Below are 20,593 nucleotides of genomic sequence, written 5' to 3' on the forward strand. Positions count from 1 at the left end.
GGTCTATCAGACATACCTCCTTTTCCTTTGACTTTAATGCCATGGTTAGACCCTGAATGGCTTTATCTCTTTTTAAACTATTTTTCTTTTCTGTAGCAATTTCTCTTTCCTTCTCTCTCAGGTCCTCCTGAAGGGCCTAAATTAGATTAGAAAAAGATTCACTAAGTTGATGCGTTCCAACCAAAATGCACTGTAAATATATCTTTAAGAGCACACTCAAATGCAGTTATTCTATCTTATTCCTGTCAACCTGTGATTAATGTTTCCAAGTAGAGCTGAACGTAGAGGCATCAGCTCCAAGTTACTGTGTTACCGCTCACGGCAACGGGGCTGGGTGAAAGGAAGGGGATCAGATCAGTTAAGACGATGACAGCTATTCCTATGGGAAGGACTCCAGTGCCTTCTAGAATTTGAATACAGTCACATCAGACTCTGAAACCGTACCAGGTTATTTGGGGGAAATAACAGATCATTTATTTCATTTCTTAATGCTACAAAAGCTAGCAGAGAATTTGGTTTGATGGAACCTGATCATATACATTTAGAGTCTGAGTTCATTTCCAAAGATAATCACTGCCACCACCCCCTCAGGCTGTTGTGAGGATCACACAACATAATAGAGGTGAAGGCACTTTCAATAGAAACTGGCAGGCACTAAACAAATGCCCTCTGCTCTGACTGGGGGACCACAGTGTAGCGGCTCAGGAATGAGACTAGAGGCCTAAAATCCTCGTGTACCTCTTCCAAGCCACATGATCTTGGCAAAGGGACTCACTTTTCTGAGACTCACATGCCACATCTGCAAAATGGCAATGCCTACTTCACAGTTATTGCAAAGACTGAGAAATCCACTACAATGCCTGAAGTTTGACTGGCTCATTGTCACATTCAATGAATGACAGCTATTGTCACACAGAACTATCTACTGCTCTCAGAATAAAGCAAGAAGCAAGGATGATTCCTCAATAAATCTGAAATTGTATCAACATACCTGGATCCTCTCTTCAAAGCGATTTCTCTCCTTCTGGCATTCCTTGTGCGTGACCTAGAAAAAGGCATTCATTGGTGCCCAGAAGGGATCCACAACCCAATAGTTTCCCAGGACAACAGAGTGAACATCTCATTTACTTATTTTTCCCTGCCACTATGGAGCTCATGGAGACAGTGTTCACTCTTTCTCTCTCACCCAGAGCCCCACCCAAGTAGTGAAAAACATATAGACAAGCAGCTCACGCTCCTGCCTCAACAGCCTCCAAGAGAACAAGCCACGCTGAATATGGGAAAGGCATTCTAAAGGACAGGGCCCCAGAAGTGAGAAAGCGGGGTCAAAGGAGGGGCTAAAGAATTCACCGCCATGGGAGAGACCAAGACCCTGCTCTATAAAAAAAACCCAGGTGCTCCTGAGCACCCAGTGCCTCCCCACGTGCAAATATACCGCACAAGAAGTGAAAGGTCTCAACTAGGTCTACCTGCTTTTCCAGGTCCCACCCCACCCCCATTTCAAAGTAGTTGGCCTAGTGTGGAGGGGGGTCCAGGGAGGCATGGGTCTGGCATGAGTTATCCACCTCCAGGAGCGTGTATCTAAACTCAACACAAGGACCATGCCCTTTACCTTGCAAGGTGGCCGGGATTAAATGAGGTGGTATGCTGACGCCCTTTGCAGGCAGTTGGGCCCAATAAAGATTAGTTCCCTTCTCCCACTGCCTCGGAAATTTCTCACCAAAATTGGCCTCAAGCCTGCTTCCAATCACACGAATAAATGAGTATGTCCCACAATTTTATCCTCAGAAAACCCAAATGGTGAAAATTAAGTTCCTAGACAATAACAAGTTAAGACATGGGAAGCAGAGACAAGCAGGTAGGGATTGTCTTTTCACCCAACTCTTTACATGAGCACAAGGTTGGAAAGAAATAAAACATCCCAGGTCCAGGCCTCCCCAGTGGTGCAGCGGTTGAGCGCTGGGCTGCGAAGCTGCCCACAGCCTCTGCAGTGCAGGTTCGATCCCCGGCCACCTGCGAGGGTTCCACATGGCGCACAGACCTCTCCTGTCACACTCGCTGCTCCCCTCAGCAGTGTATTTCTTCAGTCTGCCTGTTCTGTTCCCCGCTCTGGTGAATTCTCTCACTCTCCCGTGCTTCTGACTGTACTCAGTGCTTGTATAAATAAATAAATAAATCTTTAAAAAAAAAAAAAAAGCCAGGTCCCCACAAAGGAGGTCTGTGCTAATTCCTAGGCTGACAGGGAGCAAATGACAAGAAGCAGACTGTGTGGAAACTGCAGGGCTGAATGCGCACCCCACTCCCAGGGAGGAGTCTGGTCTGCTAATTAAAGCCCGCCTTCAATCCTGTCAGCTCACCTCAGCTTCTCTCTCCTTTTCTTCTCTCCAAGCAGCAGAAAGTCCTCGGAGCTCTCCAGATGACACATTCTCATCAGGAGATGCCATCTGAGATTTCTCCTCTTGAAGGCACTGAATTAAAGCTTCTTTGCTCTTCAAAGATAGCTTCAACTCCTCAATCAGTCTAAAAGAGAACAAAACGTAAATATTAATTTTAAGCTGTTCTCTTAGCTCAGTGGAGCAGGGGGAGGTAGGAAACAGGGCCAGTGTAGGGTAAGGTTAAAAAGTATCAGGTTTTTCTGCCCTCCGGCCATCAGGATAGATGACGGAACCCTGTGGTCCTGAATGCATGCCTGATGGCAGGCACTGGGAATAGGGTGTGGGCATATGTAGATGGGATTCACCTGGGCTAAGGCTAGGCTTTTTAGGGCGGCGTCACGGGGACGCCAACAGAAGCCGAGAGAAGCAGCAGCAGGAGAAGCAGGAGAGCAGACAATCAGAGAGAACACGAGAGAAGGCCAGAGAGCCCAGAACGAGTAAAGACTTGCTGGGGGCTGGGAAGCCTGCCAGCCTCCCGGGCCCCCGGCACCTCTGCCTGGTAAATCCCAATAAAAGCCTGCAAAAGCCACCGAGGATTCTCTAGGACTCCCTTTTTTTTTTTTTTTTTTTTTTTTTTGTGGGACCTTCGCCAGTGGCTGGGGAACGAATCGGCGCTGCAGAGGCTGCGGGCAGCCTCGCAGCCCAGCTCTCAACCGCTGCGCCACCAGGGGAGGCCCCTTTAGGACTCCTTCTTTACACGGTCTGCTGGATTAGAAAACTTGCACTGTGTTTCCCTGCCCCTACAACCACACATCTCCAAAGGAGACACCTTCAATGGCTGATGGAAACTGAATCGCACGTTGCAGGTTCGAGATTAAGGGCCACACACCACCTTCCCACCTCTGGCACTGGCCCTGTTTGATCCTCACTCTGAGACGCCAAAACTTTGATCAAGTAACATCCCTACTCAAAGACTTTCAGTGGTTCCCACCAGCCACATTATTAATTTTTTCTGGTCAAGAAATTCAGCATAAATCTATTAAACATAACCAACAGAGCAGAGCTGTTCCATGAGTGTGAAAAAAGTAAAGAACGTCCCTTCCTTTCTCCTCAGGACCAAGTTTAAAACACACTGACTTTCAAGAAAAGGCCAAACTTCTCAGCAAGGCATGCCAGACCCTAGCTTTTGGGGTCCAGAAGATCAGAGGTGGCTGCTGACAGCTTCAGCTTCAGCTCTCACAGGAAACCATCACCCTCACTTTCAGTTCTTTCCAGAAGCCAAGTTGTTCCGTGCCTCTACTGCTTTGCTCACACCATTTTCTCTTCCGAGAATGCCCTTCACAACTCTTCCACCTGTACCTGATATACACCCATTCATCCTGCCAGTCAGTCAGATTACCTTCCTCACGGAAGCTCTGCCAACCCACACCTGTGGGCTCTCATCAGATGGAGCTGACACATCCATCTCTGGGCCACCAAACTGCCCCATATCAACTGTTCCCTGACATGGCCAAGTCATTTTAACTCTAGAAACCTGCATTTCCTCAGCTACAAAATGGGGAGAGCTTGCTTATATGGAATGGAGGTGCATGTATCAAAATGGCCCTACAAACCTTTAAGCATACAGAAGAACTCAACAAATGACAGTTGTTTTAATTATTACTTTATTTTAAGCATTAGGCAGTTAGCATTTTGTCAGACATAGCGGACCCCTCAGAAGTGCCTTTCTATAACTTCGAAAGCAACTTAGTATAGTAGAAAGAGTAGAAAGAGCAAAGGCTTAGAAGTCTGAGAGTTTCCCCAGCTGAATATCTGCTCTCTTCCACCCCAGATTCATATGTTGGGGTCCTAACCCCAAGGCTAATGGCATTAGGAAGCAGAGTATTTGCAAGGTGATTTGGTCATGAGAGTGAAACCCATGAAAGGGAGCAATGCCTCATAAATGAGGCCCCAGGGAGATCTCTCACCCCCTCCACCACATGAGGATACAGGGAGAAGTCTGACTGGGAAGAGGGCCCTCACCCAACCTCATCTCAGACTTCCAGCCTCTACAACGGTGAGAAATGAAATAAATTTCTATTGTTTCTAAGCCACCCAGTCTATGGTAAGTTTGCAATGGCACCCCGAATGGAATAAGACAAGTGGATACAGAGAGTACCCCGGCAACACCAATGCAATGCCCTCAAAACTTGGAACGAGGAGTAAGACTGCCCTCTAGGGGTTAAATTCTGAAATCGTCACATAATCAATTGGAGAAGTAAAAATTTAAGTTTCCTGACTTATCCTGAGATCAATCCCTAAGCTTCGGTTTTCTAGATCACAGTTAAGAAAAGGTTGCAACCGGAAAAATAAACGCTAGCTTCTCCAACTGCGGAAGCTAGGTCACTGAAATAGGGAGGCAAGGGGCTCTCCCTCAGTCTGTTCACTCCTCGTTTACAAATGACCCTAGAATGTTGGCTCATCTGATTTCCAGATCCATAGTGAAAACAAGTAGCAGACGCAAATTTCAAAAGGTAGTATGGAGACAGAAATAAAAGCAAACCGCTGGTGGGGAGCCAGGGCAACTGGGCAGAGTAACCTAAACAACACGGTGGGCCGTCAAAGGGGCACACTGAGCAGGAAGAGAAACCCAGTCAGCAACCTCTATTTTTGCTTTAAAACAATTTCTGTCAAATTCCAGAAGTTTGGCTCTTCAATGGATAGGTCATAGGTTAACCAGAGATTTCACTTACATTAATCATTCAGCCTCCCACTCAGTGACTGCCATAGCAAGGCAAAAGTAGTAAACTGTAAGGTTTATAGGAAAAAACAAAACTTCAACTGTCTCCTGAGCGGCTTTAATCAAAAGTTTGGTTTTAAGATAGGATGAGCACTAAAGAGATCACACAGCCCATCCATTTCTCTGGATTAACTAGCTCACAGTTCATTCCCGGACACCCAACAGCTCTCTATGTGGCCTATAAATACTGTGCTAATACAGTCTTGGCCCCTTGCACTCTACTAATTTAGGCCCTTGGCGTAAGAGATGTGAAGGACAAACTCACTAGTATTTACTGTAGGGAAGCAGTCCCCCACGGTTACCTTTGGGAAGATCCACAAGAGAAATTTCTCTGAGAGTGTCAATGCCTCCTGTTACTAGCTCGTTTGATCTTGTGAGTAATGTGAATCTTCATGCTCACCAAGACTGCTTTTCCCTTGCTCCCTTGCTAACCAGGAAGTTAACAGCCAAAACTGAATGCTAAGTTTAGTATCTGAGTAGAATTTTTTGAGTGTGATTTTCTATCTGTTCTCTCCTCCTCATATCACTACCCCTTCCCTTTTCCTTTCAGTTTGATTTTATCCCTACTTTCCTGACTGGGCGGGGGACAAGTAGCGGAGGGAAGGAAATGGGAAGGAAGGGAACAACTCTCTCCCCTGCCTCCAGGGAAGAATGTCAGAGGACCACAGGCATGTGAGCCAGACCTGTCCTTCTCTTCCAGGACCGCAGCCATCTCCAGGTCCCCCTCATGCATCTTCTTCATCTCCGAAAGCTTGTTTTCCAAGCTCAACCGAAGAGCCATCTCCGTTTCTGTCCCCGCAAAGGCCTTTTCCAGTTCAGCTTGGGCGGCTTTCACATCCTAGAGTGAAATTAAATGCATTTGATGCAATTTTTCAATACAATTGGGAACATTTTAAAAGGAAATTGGATTAAAATATAAATATTTATGACTTTTTCTCCAGTACATTTCCCCTCCCTGAATTGTACTATACATGGGGAGAATCAGTAATAAATACATTTGCCAGCCATTTTCCCCTCTTGTATCCTGAAGAGTAATAGGCATTTCCAATGGAAAAGACTCAACTCTACAAGAACTGTATTTTGGTTTTGAAAAATCAGATCAATATTTACAGCTTCAATGAGAACAAGGAGAAATGTGCCTCTCAAAACCCAAACATACATAAATTCCAAAGAGTCACCATAATCTCCATATAAATTCATCCCACACCCCACTACTCCCTCACTATTTTTGTAAGATAATGACTATACCATTCTAAAGAACATTTTCTATTTCTCCGAGGTGATTTAGGTGGTAAAAATTCTATGTTCTTCTTGAGAGCTCAAAAAAGTCAGCAAGGAAATTATCTAAATCACGGCGGCAATGTCTGTTAGAGAAAAAGGCCTAGTGATCACAAAACTAACCTAGGAGTAGATGGGAGTCGCCAACTACTTGCGCCAACTCCCAAAACTTAAAGTCATATCAAGCTATGTTCAAAACCCCGCCCTCCCACTTATTCACTTGGGGAGGAAAACTTTTTAACATCTAGGTGAAAGGACATTTTAACCAAGAAATATTCTGACTCCCATCATAGTCACAGGATGTACCTTAATGGGACCAAGTAGCAGGAAGAGCTACACCCAGTGCCTCCTTAGAAAAAGCATTCAGTGAATGAGGGTGGAAAGGTGGGATGGAGGGATGATGGGGCTGAGGGACAGAGGGGTAGAGGGAGAGAGAATGGGAGAATCAAGGGGTGGAGGAATGGTGGGATGGAGCGATGGAGGGGTGAAGGGATGGGAGGATGGAAGGGTGGAGGGGTGGAGGGGTAGAGAGATGGAGGAGGGTGGGGTAGTGGGGTGGAGGGGTAGAGGGATGGAGGGATAAGAGGGGTGGAGGGGTGATGGGGTAGAGAGATGGAGGGTAGAGAGATGGAGGGGTGGAGGGTGGAGGGATAGAGGGATAAAGGGGTAGAGGGAAGGAGGGGTGGAGGGGTAGAAGGATAGAGGGATGGAGGGATGGAACAATGGTCACGAAATCTGGCTCTAGGCTTAGCTAATATTAGGTAAGTCACTTATCCTCACTGGGTCTCAGTTTCCTTCTCTATAAAATAAGGAGGTAACCAAGGTAATAAGGAGAGTGGTATTATAGCAAGAACAAAAGCTTTAAAATCAGCAGTTAGAAGTTTTAACCAAGGATAAAACTTGAACTAGTTAGTCTTTCTCTCCTAGTGTCCTCGTCGGCGGGAACAAAAACAACACTGGCCAGTCTGCAGGGGTTAAGGTGTGAATCAAGCAAGTGAAGTGCCCAGGACACAGCTGCAGGACCCGGGCAATGGTCAATGGGGTGGTTCTTGTTTCTGGTAAAAGTGACAGTTTATAAAAAAGGAACAATCGTCTGCCCACTCCAGTATTAACCGACTGTAAGAAAAATACATTCTCCTCTGGATTTCCATACTTGCCTCTTCTAAAAGGAATATTCTTTTGTTAAGCACATCTTCAACCTGCTGCACCTTCTTCTGCGCATCTTCTTTCACCCGCTGGATCTCAGAGCCTCCCCCTACAGTGAGGCTCTCAACGGCTTTGCTGCAAAAAGACGCAAACGTGTGAAATGCATACAAGGAACAGATGGTGATTTCAATAGCCCCAAAGAGACAAGGAATATGTGTTAGTCGTTTCTCCCACAGAGCCGTGCTGAGCTTCTTTTTGTTAATTAATATTTGTAATTTAAAACAGAGAGTGTAATATATAAATGCATCAAATCAACATGCTATACATCTTAAACTTACACAATGTTCTATGTCAATTATATGTATATATGTATAATTAAAAAGCCTAGATAAGAAAAAAATAAGAATCTTCTATAATCGCATCACTCAGAACTCATTAACAATTTAGTATATAGTTTTTCAGAAGCTTTCTACAAAAAGCAAACCACACAGTACAAATCTATTACGTGATTTTAGTACTTACCATACTATAAACATCCTTTTGTGTCAATAAATACAAATCTCTATCATTTTTAAAGGCTACTGATTAAGTCACTATAGGAAAGGTACTGTTATACATTAAATCAATCCCCTATTTTTAAAACATTTCATTGTTTCTGACCTTAACATTTGTGTGATACTCACAAAGTTCTGAGAACAGCACCTGATACAAAGTTAATATACAATAAATGTTAGTGCTACTGCTTATTACCACAAGCAGGTTATGATAATAGCATCCCATACATATACCAACCCGTGACTTCCTTAGGATCAATTCCTAGAAAGGGAAAGAGATGAGCACAGTCTTAAGACTTTTGATAACTTGCCAAATTTCCCAGCAGGAATCTTGCACAGAGCACACTCCGCCAGTGGCAGGAGCATGTGCCAGCCCATGTGCAAGATGCTGTCAGCGTCACCTTCAGCCACAGGAGAGTCGGACAAGTGGGTCATGCACTGGCTACTACTTAGGGCCTGAGGAGCAAAAGTACGCCTGCAGCCACACTCCATATTCCTCCCACGCAGCGGGCAATCACAGAGCCCACACCACTAGGCATCCTCCCTGCTTGGAGACCAGTGGCGAGAACAGCACACCCAAAGCAGACACGGGACCATGACCACAGATGCCTCATTCTGATTCTCCCCAAAAGAAAACCAGTGTCATATAGGAATGTGTGAGACATGTATAGCGGTTCTCATCAGATTTCTAAAATGATAGAGGGTTTCTAAAAGGCAGAATAATAAAGGAAATGGCTCCACCTAAAGCTGGTTTCTCAGAGAAACTGCAATGGAACAACCCTATTCACCAGCCCCCCAGCCTGTCTTCAGGGGTGAAGAAAATGTTCTCAATGAAGAGCCACGCAATCTGACACTCAGACGCTCACATGCACAGACCATGTGAGTTTGTAACTGAGAACAACAGAAAGTCAAGAGGGTCACACTTGCTGTCCAAGCCTCAAACATGAGTTGCCTGCAAATAAAGACTTTATTCATATGTATTTTCCTCTCACCAAAAAGCTTTCTGAAGGCCCCAGCATCATGATGTCATTTTAATGGAATTCACTGTGAACAACCGGAGAGAAAGATCAAGGGCTCTGAAGCTGAACAGAGGTCCTTCCAAACTCCACCTCTATTATGTCTGCAGTGTGACTCTGGGTAAACTACCCCTTACACCTGAGTTTCCTCATTTGAAAAATGAGATGAGACCTCTTGAAATGAGTGTACTGACACTCGTGGGGCCGCAGCAGGCGCCCCTTCCTCGGGATATGAGCCCTGCAGGCCAGCCCGTTGCCTGAGGCCACCCCGCAGGCCCCGCTGGGCGCTGCCTCTTTCCACCCTGGCCGGCCTGAGAACAGATTACCACTGGGTGCACTCAGGCCACCAGAGCTACTTCCTGATTATTGCCAAGAAACGTCCCAGCCCCTACTCCCTTGGCTCGTTCTCCACCAGAATGGTCTGGAACTCACAGTGATTCACAATGATTACACCACTCAAGAGGCATTATATCTGACTGAAAGAATTCTGGACTGGAGAGGCGCTTCCTCCCTAAGCGATGGCCACAGAAGTTTCCTAGCCCTAACCACTAACCACACACACACGCTTCAGCCGGCAAGCTTTGGAGAGTCACCTCCAGCACAGGCTCACTCTCCAACCCCACCCTCACCCTCCACCCACCCTTACCCCTCCATTCCCCAGTGACTACAAGCAGCCTCCCTCCTACCAACCCAGACCCACCATTTGTGTTTTATAGTCAGAGTCATATACACTGGCAAGACGCTGACCAATTTTTAACAAGTACTAGTTTATTCGGTTTTGTTTGTGTTTTCGTTATACCAATAAAATATTTTCCCAGTAATAAATGTTCCAACTTTTCATTTATCATCTTTGTATTTTACAGTTACTGTAGCAATAAAATTTATACTCAGCAGTATGGTGCAATTTTCCTCTACTAATGGAATTATTATTTTTGCTTGTGCTTTAAAGCTACAGAGATAAAATTCACTCCCGACAGTATGTCTGCTTTTGTTTTTAATGTCCCCTGATTGTAACCGAAGGATGTCACAATGGAGAGCCGGCAAACACAGACACTCACTCAGAGGGGCCCCATTGCCAGACCAGTCCCAGTTCTGTCACTGGCGAGGGCAAGCCCCCCAATCATCTGAGCCTCAGTTTTCTTTTTACTCAGATGAGTACTGGCTGCCTCACATAACTATTGTAAAGTCAAATGCAATAAAGCACATCACTGCCAAGCATTGGTCCAACATTTGGGCCAAAGCAGGATCTCAACAAATGTTATTCCCTCTGCCTACCCTTCCTATCCTTACAGAACCTGGGCCAACAGATGAGATAGAGAGTAAGACATAAGGAGAGGAAAGGTCGAGAGAAGTTCCAGCTCTCCACCCAGCATAAGAGAGAACCCTCCACACGCACCACGCTAACTACCCTTTATAACCATCTACATTTCCCCTGGATTCCAATTACAGACTTTTAGGGGGAAAGAGGGGTTTTCCTAAGACAAGTTGCCTATCTCCTCCCCATCCCCCCCAAAAAAAACAACTGTAAAACTGAAAGGGGGAATTGAGAGCATTAGTAAAGATATTCTTCCATCAACAAGCACCCACTCACTCTGTCGGGCACTGGGCAGTGAGGGGAAGAAGGAGACGCGGGGTAGACACTGAGTAATGCCATGGCAGGCCATCTGCACAGAGACTACGCAGCAACAGCTAAGGAACCAAGGTTCATGGTCAAAGTCCTACCTACAGGCAAAGCCAACCCAGAGCCCCTGCCCTGTCCACAGCACCACAGTCCAGTAAAGGAGGAGGATAGGCCCTGGGCCTAGAAGATGGAGAGTCATGTTAGATACAAGTCATCCTGTGGAAACAGAACATGAAATGGAGCATTGGGCTAGAAGGCAGGGGCTTAGTCCTGATCCCATCTGAACTCTCTGGCTCAGTGGTTTAGTCATGACCCTCCCCTTCTCCAGGCTGAAATTCCCCCTCTAGAAACTGAGGGCTTCCTCAAGACTTGCCTAGCTCCTGGGATAATGGCGGACACATGTGGATGTAAAGCCATAAAACAATATGCACATAAGAACTGTCATTATATGCCAGAGAAACTTGTGAAGAGACTGAAACATGGGCTACAGTCCTTTATGCAGCGTAGGCAACAGGAAAGGCACGCAGGTTGGGCAGGCAGGGGAGACAGCAGAGGTCTGCCTGCTAATCAGCAGGAACAGAACAGTTTTAGCACTAGGGGTACCTCGGGGACAGTGTGGGTTCAGTACCAGGTGAACATCACAATAAAGAGAGTTGCATGGATTTTCTGGTTTCCCAGTTCACATGAAAGTTAGGTCTGCACTACCCTGTAGTCTATTAAGTGTGTAATAGCATTATGTTTACAAACACAATGCACCGACCTTAATTAAAAAATACTTCACGGCTAAAAAAATGTTAACCATGATATAAGTCTTCATCAAGTTTACTGGTGCAATTAAAAGAGTGACATCAAAGATCACAGATCACCATAGCAGATGTGACTATAATGAAAAGGTCAACAGTACTGTGAGAATCATCAAAGTGAGCACACGCTGCTGGAAAAGTGGCACAAAGTGTGCTTCTGGACACAGGGTTGCACAAGCCCTCAACCTATTAAACAAAAACCACAGTGTCTGTGAAACACAGTAAAACGAGGCCTGCCTGCCTCTGTGACCCTTGCTGGGATCAAGAGGGGTAGGCAGCTCCCTTCCCATCTGCTCCCAAGTCCCGCTGACTCTGTTTCCTCAATGTCTTTCCAAGCTCCTCACCCCCCTGCACCAATAACCTCTCACCAAAACTACCAACCTCCCTGTGACCACTTTTGTGCCCTCTACAAAGCAGTTTCCACTCAGCAGCCCTGAACTGCTTTCTGTTTGATGTTAGGATAAAGGTCTAAATCACCAGTCTGGCCTGAAGACCCTGCGAAGACAAGATTGACCACCCCCAACTTCTATTCTTCCAGACTGCCAACTCCCTCCCCACCCCCAACAGCTTTTTTCCACCCTTTCACTGGTCCATTTCTACTTGCTTCTCAGATTGCATCTCAAATGCTACCTCTGTGGAGCCATCTTCCCTACTATACATTATTATATTTACACACCACTACTGCTGCTTTTATTTTCTGAATGCTGCCTTTATTTTCCTCATAACTTTTGCCAATTTGTATTTATACATTTACTATTACAAGTATTTTACCACCATCACCCCTTCTAGAAAGCCCCCATGAGTCTGTCTGGATTACCAACTGAAAGAGAGCAGACACCAAAGATGCTTATGCAACATATAACTCCATTTCTGTAGAGCGGGCACTCCAAGAAATGACGATCACACGGTGAGAATAGTGGTTATCTTTGTGGGAGAAGGGTAAGTTCTGCAAGCACCAAAGAGACTTCTGGGGAGATGGTTTCTGAGCTGGAGGACGGCTCCAGACACAGGTGTGTGTGCTTAGTGGAAATGCACTCTGCTGTGCCTCAGGCTCTTTTCACTTTCCTGTAAGTATGTAACACCTACAAGTTTATTGAAAAGAGTTAAACTTCCAAAAAGCCCTTTGTGGGGTCCCCAGACCCCAGCTGGAGAAAAGCTGGCTTAGAAAGTATGAGGTTGCACTGCACTGGCTTCAGTGCCACCGTCAGAGGCAGAGCCATCTGCGAGCGAGACTGGAGGTGGGACTCACGAGGCTTTGATGAGCAGCTTCTCTCTGTCCTGGAGCTCCCGCTTCAGACTTTCTACCTCCACCTTGAGCTCGATGTTCTTCCAGGCAAGATGAGGAAAGAAAAGAAAGCGTGTCAGACACGGGATATATGAATGTCGACAGTGGGGAAGGGCTTTCACGCAGACTGCAAGAGCTGATCGGAACAGGCAGCTATTACATCCGAATCCTCATTAGCCTCGGGGAGTAGGGAGCAGGGAATTATTAAACACTGGTGGTCTCAATGCAAGCCCTGGATTTCTGAGACTTGGAACAATTATGTAAATTTTCCAAGCTTCTAACAGCCCGAGCATTCAAACATCGAGGCATAAATGTCATACAAGTGAGGCTGATTTAAAAATTGTTTGCCCTCCACCAAGCAAATTTACAAGCAATTCTGCAGTTTGCTTTTACCATTCCAAGGCAATTACTTCTGGTTGTTTACAATCATGCATGTGGTGGCTGTAGCAGTGGGAACGTGTTACAGCTTGCAAGAAATAAAGCATGCAGACGGGTAAGTGGGAGGCCACATCACCGCCTGTCTTGTTGATGTAAGATTTCTGGGTCTTCACTCACAAATGAGCCACAACCGCAAGGGACTAGCTGACTATAAGGGACACCACTGTGTTCTCCAACCAACAGTCTTCCTCTTATCAACTGCAATGAAGGAGTCACACATGGCCTTGGGCTTATAACATACGTGAGACTCCAAACAGAATCTTTGGCAAACAGACTGCAGTGTGAACCAGTGGGGCAGGGACGGGCTTCTCAAACCTGTGCACAAATGTATCCCAGATAGAATATTACAGAATTCATGTGGTAGAGACAGGGCTCTGCATATGTGGACTGCAGAGGACTGCTATCAATCCAAGATTTCTCTGAAACTTACTCCTGTTTTTTAATAATTCATGCCAATTTCACATGCCCCCCATAATACATGTGTATTATTTTAAATAACATTTCCAGTTACATTTACATTCTCCTTTGTGCCAGGAAGCCCTGGGGGAACATGTACCCAGGTTAAGAAGTCAGTCAAATGGAAATCATGAGCGTAGGACCAGAAGGACATGGGTTCAAATCCTGCTTCCCCCACTTCAGGGACATTTAGCAATGGCCTGTGACGGGCCAACTGTGGCCTAAGCAGCGCCTCACACAGGCCCTGCCCTTGTGCTAGCACGGAACACAGGCTAGAAGAGCAAGCCTGCAATTGCCTGCAAAGGCGCTCTTCTAGGTGAGGAAGCAGGGTTTCTCCTTTCAAATCCTTCAAGTATCAGATGAGAGACATTAAGCCCACCTGACAAGGGGGATATGAGGACAAAATGAGCTAATAAATGAGATGAGTCCAGGAGACAGGGTTCCACTGTGTTCTTTTCTTCACTTTCAACAACAGGAACTAAAGACATTGATACCGGAATTGTCAGGCCTAGTCTCCCAGCCAGGAATGGATTCCAGGCTGCAGGGCAGCGCTGAGCCCAGCCGCTAGACCCTTCTTTGGTTGTCCTTATCTCTGAAGCCTCCCTAAATTCTTCAGAGATCCCCTCCTGCACTGTCCCTAAAACTGCCTAATAACCCTAGCTTGCCCTGTCTCAACATCATCCATGAAGCAGAACTTTTTCTAGAAAAAGCTTATCTTTACATAAAGGACACTGAGTGAGAACACACAACGCCCTCCAGTGTGAAAACTGCAGAAACAGCCTTCAAGTAGGGCAATCCTTTCCCAGATCTGGGAAGGGCAGAGAGCTTCTATGTAAAGAGTTGCTATCATATAGTCTAAGTGCTTTGCTTTCTGATGAACCAACTGGCAACCCAACCTAGGAAATTTAAAAGACAAGACTGCTATTTTTCTTAAGACCAATGTACATAAGTTATAAACTAATAAAACTTAAGGTATAAATTTATATACATGGCAATCATTTCTAAATCAAAAATCAAAACATCTTATAAACCTAAAACAAAATTTAAAAAAATGAAGAACCATTGCCGCGGACCAGCACAGCAGTAGACGATGAGGCCACCTCAGGGTTGAGAGAAGCGTGCAGGGTGGTCAGGGCGTCGGTGAAAGAAATGACAAACAGACACACTTCAAGAGTGAAAATCTGAGTGTAATTTTCTTTGAGTTTGTGACCAGTATATATATGTTTTCCAAAAGCACAGGAATGAATATCAATGAAATTAGCTTGCTCATGGGCTCAGTCTATCACCATCAGGGAGGTGATCTACATAACAAGCAATGACCATTATAGAAGAAGGAAGTTTAGAAAGACCGAATAAGGGATTAAAGTTTGTAGTTCTAGAAAGACGGGATAAGATTTTTAGCATTCTTGTAGTGGTTTTTGGTGGTCGTTATCTTTTGATAAGCTTCTGCCTTTTCAGGGAACTTCCGCTGAACTTCCTCTGCTTCAGGCTGTTCTCTCCCCGCGCGCTGGTTGCCCAGCCGGATCTAGGGACCGTGGCGAAAGCCATTCCTAAGATCACTGTGGGGGGAGGTGCAGCAGGTAGGGTTTTGCTGTTCTTCCCCTGCGCGCTGGTTGCCCAGCTGGACCTAGGGCCGGTTAACCCTAAAGGTCACTGCAGGGGGAGGTGCAGCAAACCATTATTATGGGAAGATATCCAAGCTATCCTTTAGGGAAAGAAAGCAAAGTGCACAACAGAACATTCTTACAATTATGTGAACAGGAGGCTTAACACACACACATCCACTCACACATACTTGTTGGCACATATAAAGAGTTCTCTGTAGAAGGAATTAATAATAGTGGCTACATCCAGGGGAAGAGAAGACAAGGGTAGAAGAAATCTTTTCAGTGTAGGGGTCTCCCTGGTGGCGCAAGGGGTTAAGTCTCAGCACTATGATGCTATCCACAGCCACTGCAGCACTAGTTCAAACCCCGGCCAGGGAGGTGACCCACATGGTGCAGCAGACCTCTCCTGTCTCACCCGCTGCTCCCCTCAGCAGTGTATCTCAGTACATCTGCCTGTTCTGCTCTCCATTCTGTCTCTGGTGAATCCTCTCACCCACTACATCTCTGGCCTGTACCCCTATTCTTGTATGCACAAATAAATAACTCTTTATTTAAAAAAATCTTGTCAGCATATACCTTCTGTGCTTTTTCAATTTTGAGCCATGTACCCCTAATCCGAAAGCTTAAACTGAAATAAAAGTGCAGTGAAATCAAGTGATTTAATCAGACCACAGGAAACAGAGCAGTGCACTGAGGTCGGGAAAATTGGGCTCAAAATCTATCTCCATGGTAGTTATAGGCCATCAAGCAAGCAACTGGTCCTCCCCGAGCTTCAGCTTCCTCTCCTGAAAGATAAGACTAACCCCCGCTACACAGGGTAGGCCTGTGCAAATGGTCAGAGCCTAGGGGAGCAGACACTTGCCATGTCTGGGCTTCCTATCACCCTAGAAGTTCTGAGACACGTGAATACATTTCCATATAAAATATTTTAGGCTTTTCTTTAAAGTTTTGATTGTATCACTGCCCCCTTCCCAAAAGGGGGACATCCTCATAGCCTTCCCACCCCCACACAGAAGGAAAAAAAAACTGTCTTGAAGGACAAAAGGCTTTTCAACTCTTGAAAAAGCCCAGAAGTACAGTACGATCTCTCTTCAAGACTGGTCCATTTAAGTTCATCTGCTGAAACTCAAGGAGAGCTCTCTTCCTTCCTCCAAAAGTTTCCACTGGTGCAAACTTCTAAAGAGAAAAGATGGAATAATTCCCAGGCCCAGGGCTAATCTAGGCGAGAAAGCCAAGAAACAGGCACTGAAATACTGTCTGTACTCATGTCCTTTCAAGAAAGCTAAGTTCGTTTTTCAACTTAGAGAACCAAGATTTGTTTTCGGGCACAGACCTCCAGGTCAAGACATCAGCTGGAAGAGACTTTTTTTTTCTGACACTTATAAGCAAGCACACAAGGAATACAGACAAGGCACAGCACAGGAAAACTGACAATCCTAACTATAAAACTCTGGGCTGCCAGTGGAAGTCTCCTTAAGACAATGATGACAATTATGGAATACAGACTACATGCTGGGCCTTCTCATCTGTCATCTCATTTTAATCCACACAAAGAACCCTACAATGGAGGGGTTATCACTTAACTCTGGAAGCAATCCCAGAGAGCTGAGTGACCTGCCTATGGTTACACAAGTTAGTTGGTAACAGTAGGATTCAATTGCAAAGATATTCCATCATTTCCATGTCTTTGTCTACATGATAAATAATTAGAAAAAAGGCAACTGAGAGGAAGACCGAATTCTGATTTTAAGACTTCCTAAAAATTAATCTTGTATCTCTTTGCTTAATATTAAGGTCATCCTATTATCTTCATGTTCCCTGTAATAAATTCAAATTAAATGAAAGCAGTGCTATCTATTCATGCTAACTCTGAGAACAAATATTAATCAAATTTCTGCTTGGAATGACTGAGAAAAGGCACTAGGGAGAGCAGGAAGAAGTGGGACACTCACAGTTTTATAGATGAGATCAGTGGGGCAATTGAATTCCTGCTGCATTCTTTCCTCGAGGAAATAGATGCGGAGTTTTAGGTTAAAGTTTTCTTTCTTGAGTTCAGTGATTTGCTGGAAAATAAGTATAGGAGGGTCATCAAAATAAGGTCGAAGGGATGGTGCCAACATTAATACCCACAGCTTCCAAGGCAACAAGTGCTACAAATACTAAATATGGAGAAGGTTTACCTTTGCTACACCTGTACCAAAACAGGATGAAAGAGGAGTTATCACTACAAACTCCACAGCAATTAAAAGGACAAAACAGAGAAGAGTGCCTTCAACTCTGCACATGTAAATTGGACAAGGATGAAACAACACAATTCCTCAAAAAGCACAAATTATCAAAATTCACCAAAGAGAAAACCTGAATTACAAAAAAAATTGAATTTGTAATTGAAAAACATTCAAAATAATACTTCAGACCCAGATGATTTCAGTAGCGGTTTCTACCAAATACTTAAAAGAGGAATAATACCAATGCTACACAATCTCTTCTAGAAAATAGAAGATAAAGTAATTTCCCCAGTTCATTTTATGAGAGCAGTATTACCTTGATGCCAAAACCAAACAAAACATTTCAAGAAATCCGTACTGAACATGGAACACAAAAACCCTCAACTAAATTTTAGCAAATTGAAAAAAAGATTAATTACATCATGAGTAGGATTTATTCCAGGAATATGAGGTTAATTCAATATTCAAAAGTCTATCCATATAATTCACCAAACTAAAAGATTAAAGAATAAGTGATATCAACAGACATAGGAAAAAATTTATAAAACCCAACAGCCACTCAAGATAAAAACTCAGCAAACTAGGAATTAAAGAAAACTTTCTTAATTTGCTAAAGAGCAGTTATAAAAATTCTACACATTGGAAGTACCTCAATCTGCTAAAAATGGAGTTTCCATATGATCCAGCAATCCCACTCTTAGGTATTTACCCAAAGGACACAAAAACACTAATTCAAAAGGACACCTGCACCCCTATGTTTATTGCCGCACTATTTATAATAGGTAAGCTATGGAAACAACCCAAATGCCCAAAAATAGATGATTGGATCAAGAAGATGTGGTACATATACACAATGGATATTATCAGCAATCAAAAAAAAGATAAACTCATGCCATTTGCAGCAACATGGATGGAACTGGAAGGGATCATGCTCAGTGAAATAAGCCAGAAAGAAAAAGAAAAATACTGGATGGTCTCATTATAGCAGGAATTTAGAAAACCTCAATAAGGGATCAGGAAAAAGACTAATTATAATAAAGTAAAAATCAAAATCAATAGGCAACTATAAACCAGAAACATACTACAGGAGCGGGGGGAGGGAGTAGGATCAAAACAAGGGGGGGTGGGAATTTTACGGGGACAATAACTAAGATGAAAATGCCTACATTGTACAAAAATGAAAAATGATGTAAAAAATATATAAAATAATTTTTTTTAAATCCACACATTTATAAGAAATATAGCAATAATTAAAGATGAGAGGCTGACTGCCACTCTCCCACCACTAAGAATAAGAAAAGAATACCTCTCACAATTTCTATTCTACACTGTATTTGAAGCCCTAAACAGTACACTAACACAGGGAAAGAAATCAAAGGCATTAGATGGGACAACAAGAAATAAAACCATCCTTACTTGAAGATGATATGATCGTCTGCATAAAATTTCAAAAAAGTTTCTAGAATTTGTGAGTTTAGCAAAATCAACCTGCAAATATCAATCATATACTAGCAACAAAGAATTAGAAACTGAATATTTTATTTTTTTAAATAAATTTTATTTTTATATTCCCCATACAATTGCAATCCCCTTATTTTGACCCCAATCCCTCCCCTCCCTGCCCCCACCCCCCATAGAGTGTCTCTGGTTCATAGTTTTTTGTTGATTTTGATTTTCACTTTCTTATAATTATTCATTTTCCTGGTCCCTTATTTAAGTTTTCTAGATTCCTGCTATGAGTGAGACCATCCGGTATTTTTCTTTTTCTTTCTGGCTTATTTCGCTGAGCATGGTCCCTTCCAGCGCCATCCATGTTGCTGCAAATTGCATGTGAAACTGAATATTTTAAATATCATTTAGTACACCTCCAAAAATGAAATTCCAAGTATAAATCTAATAAAACATGTATACTTAAAACCACAAAATGTTGGTGAGATCAAGAAAACCTAAATAAGTGAAAAGGCTTACCAAATTCAAGGATCAAAAGATTTACCACAATAAAGATACCATATCTCTTCTAATTGATCTAAAGATTTAATAAATCTCAAAAAAAAAAAAATACAGCAGGTTTTTTTGTAGCTAGAAACAAGTTGATTCTAGCATTTATTTGGAACAGTAAAAGGACTAGATGAGTGAAAATAATTTTGAAAAACAATCCAACAAAACACAATACAGAAATGAACTCATACAATTATAACCAACTGATTTTTGACAAAAGTACATTTGTCAAAAAAAAAAAAAAAATGAACCTTGATCTAAACCTCACACTTGAAATAAGAGTTAACTCAAATTAGATCACATTTCTAAATATAAAACGTAAAACTATTAACTTTGAGAAAACCATGTAGAGGGAAATCTTTGGTACTAGTTCTTAGCTACAACAAGGCATGATTCATTTAAAAAATACATTTTTAATATATCATCAAAAATTAAAACATTTGCATTGAAAATAACATTAAAAGAACAAAAGGGCAAGCCACATACTGAGAGAAAATATCTGTAAATCACTATCCAATACAGGAATTGTACCTAGAGTACACAAATAACTCTCCAAATATAACTAAGAAAACAACCCAATTTAAAAAAAAAAAAAAAACCTGGCCAAAGATTTGAAAAGAAACTTCACTATGGAAGATACAAAGATGACAAATAAGCACAAGAAAACATTCTCACTAACTTTAGTCATTAAGAAAATACAAAGTAAAACTACAATAAGATACCACTGTACAACCATAAGAATGGCTAAAAAAAAATTTAATTTGCAATCCCACATGCTGATGAGCATATGAAACCATCAGAATTCTCATACTTTGCTGACAGGAATGCAAAATGGCACAACCATTCTGGAAAAGATTGTGGCACTTCTTACAAAAAAGCTATACTTACCACATGACTCAGCAATTCACCCCTAAGTATTTACTCGAGAGAAATGAAAAACCGTGCTCACTAAAAACCTGGAAAGGAATGTTTACTACAGCTGTATTAATAATTGCCAGAACTGGAAAGT

At 43.3% G+C, this 20,593-nt stretch overlaps 1 protein-coding gene across 4 annotated transcripts in view; it reads right to left on the reverse strand.

Annotated features, from left to right (window-relative positions):
* The window catches only part of CDK5RAP2 (CDK5 regulatory subunit associated protein 2), a 170,673-nt gene that overhangs the window by 131,664 nt on the left and 18,416 nt on the right, over positions 1–20,593 (reverse strand). For all 4 annotated transcript variants that reach the window (XM_037492736.2, XM_054689307.1, XM_037492734.2 and 1 more), the window contains 7 exons: positions 17,311–17,421; positions 12,822–12,898; positions 7,590–7,713; positions 5,838–5,992; positions 2,358–2,520; positions 992–1,045; positions 17–136 (listed from right to left, as the gene is read on the reverse strand). In XM_037492736.2, the coding sequence (XP_037348633.1) occupies positions 17–136; positions 992–1,045; positions 2,358–2,520; positions 5,838–5,992; positions 7,590–7,713; positions 12,822–12,898; positions 17,311–17,421 (804 nt within the window). The remainder of the gene's footprint in view (positions 1–16; positions 137–991; positions 1,046–2,357; positions 2,521–5,837; positions 5,993–7,589; positions 7,714–12,821; positions 12,899–17,310; positions 17,422–20,593) is intronic.

Source organism: Talpa occidentalis, unplaced genomic scaffold (assembly GCF_014898055.3).
Source record: "Talpa occidentalis isolate TD23 unplaced genomic scaffold, MPIMG_talOcc4v2.1 talOcc4.7, whole genome shotgun sequence".
NCBI lineage: Eukaryota > Metazoa > Chordata > Mammalia > Eulipotyphla > Talpidae > Talpa > Talpa occidentalis.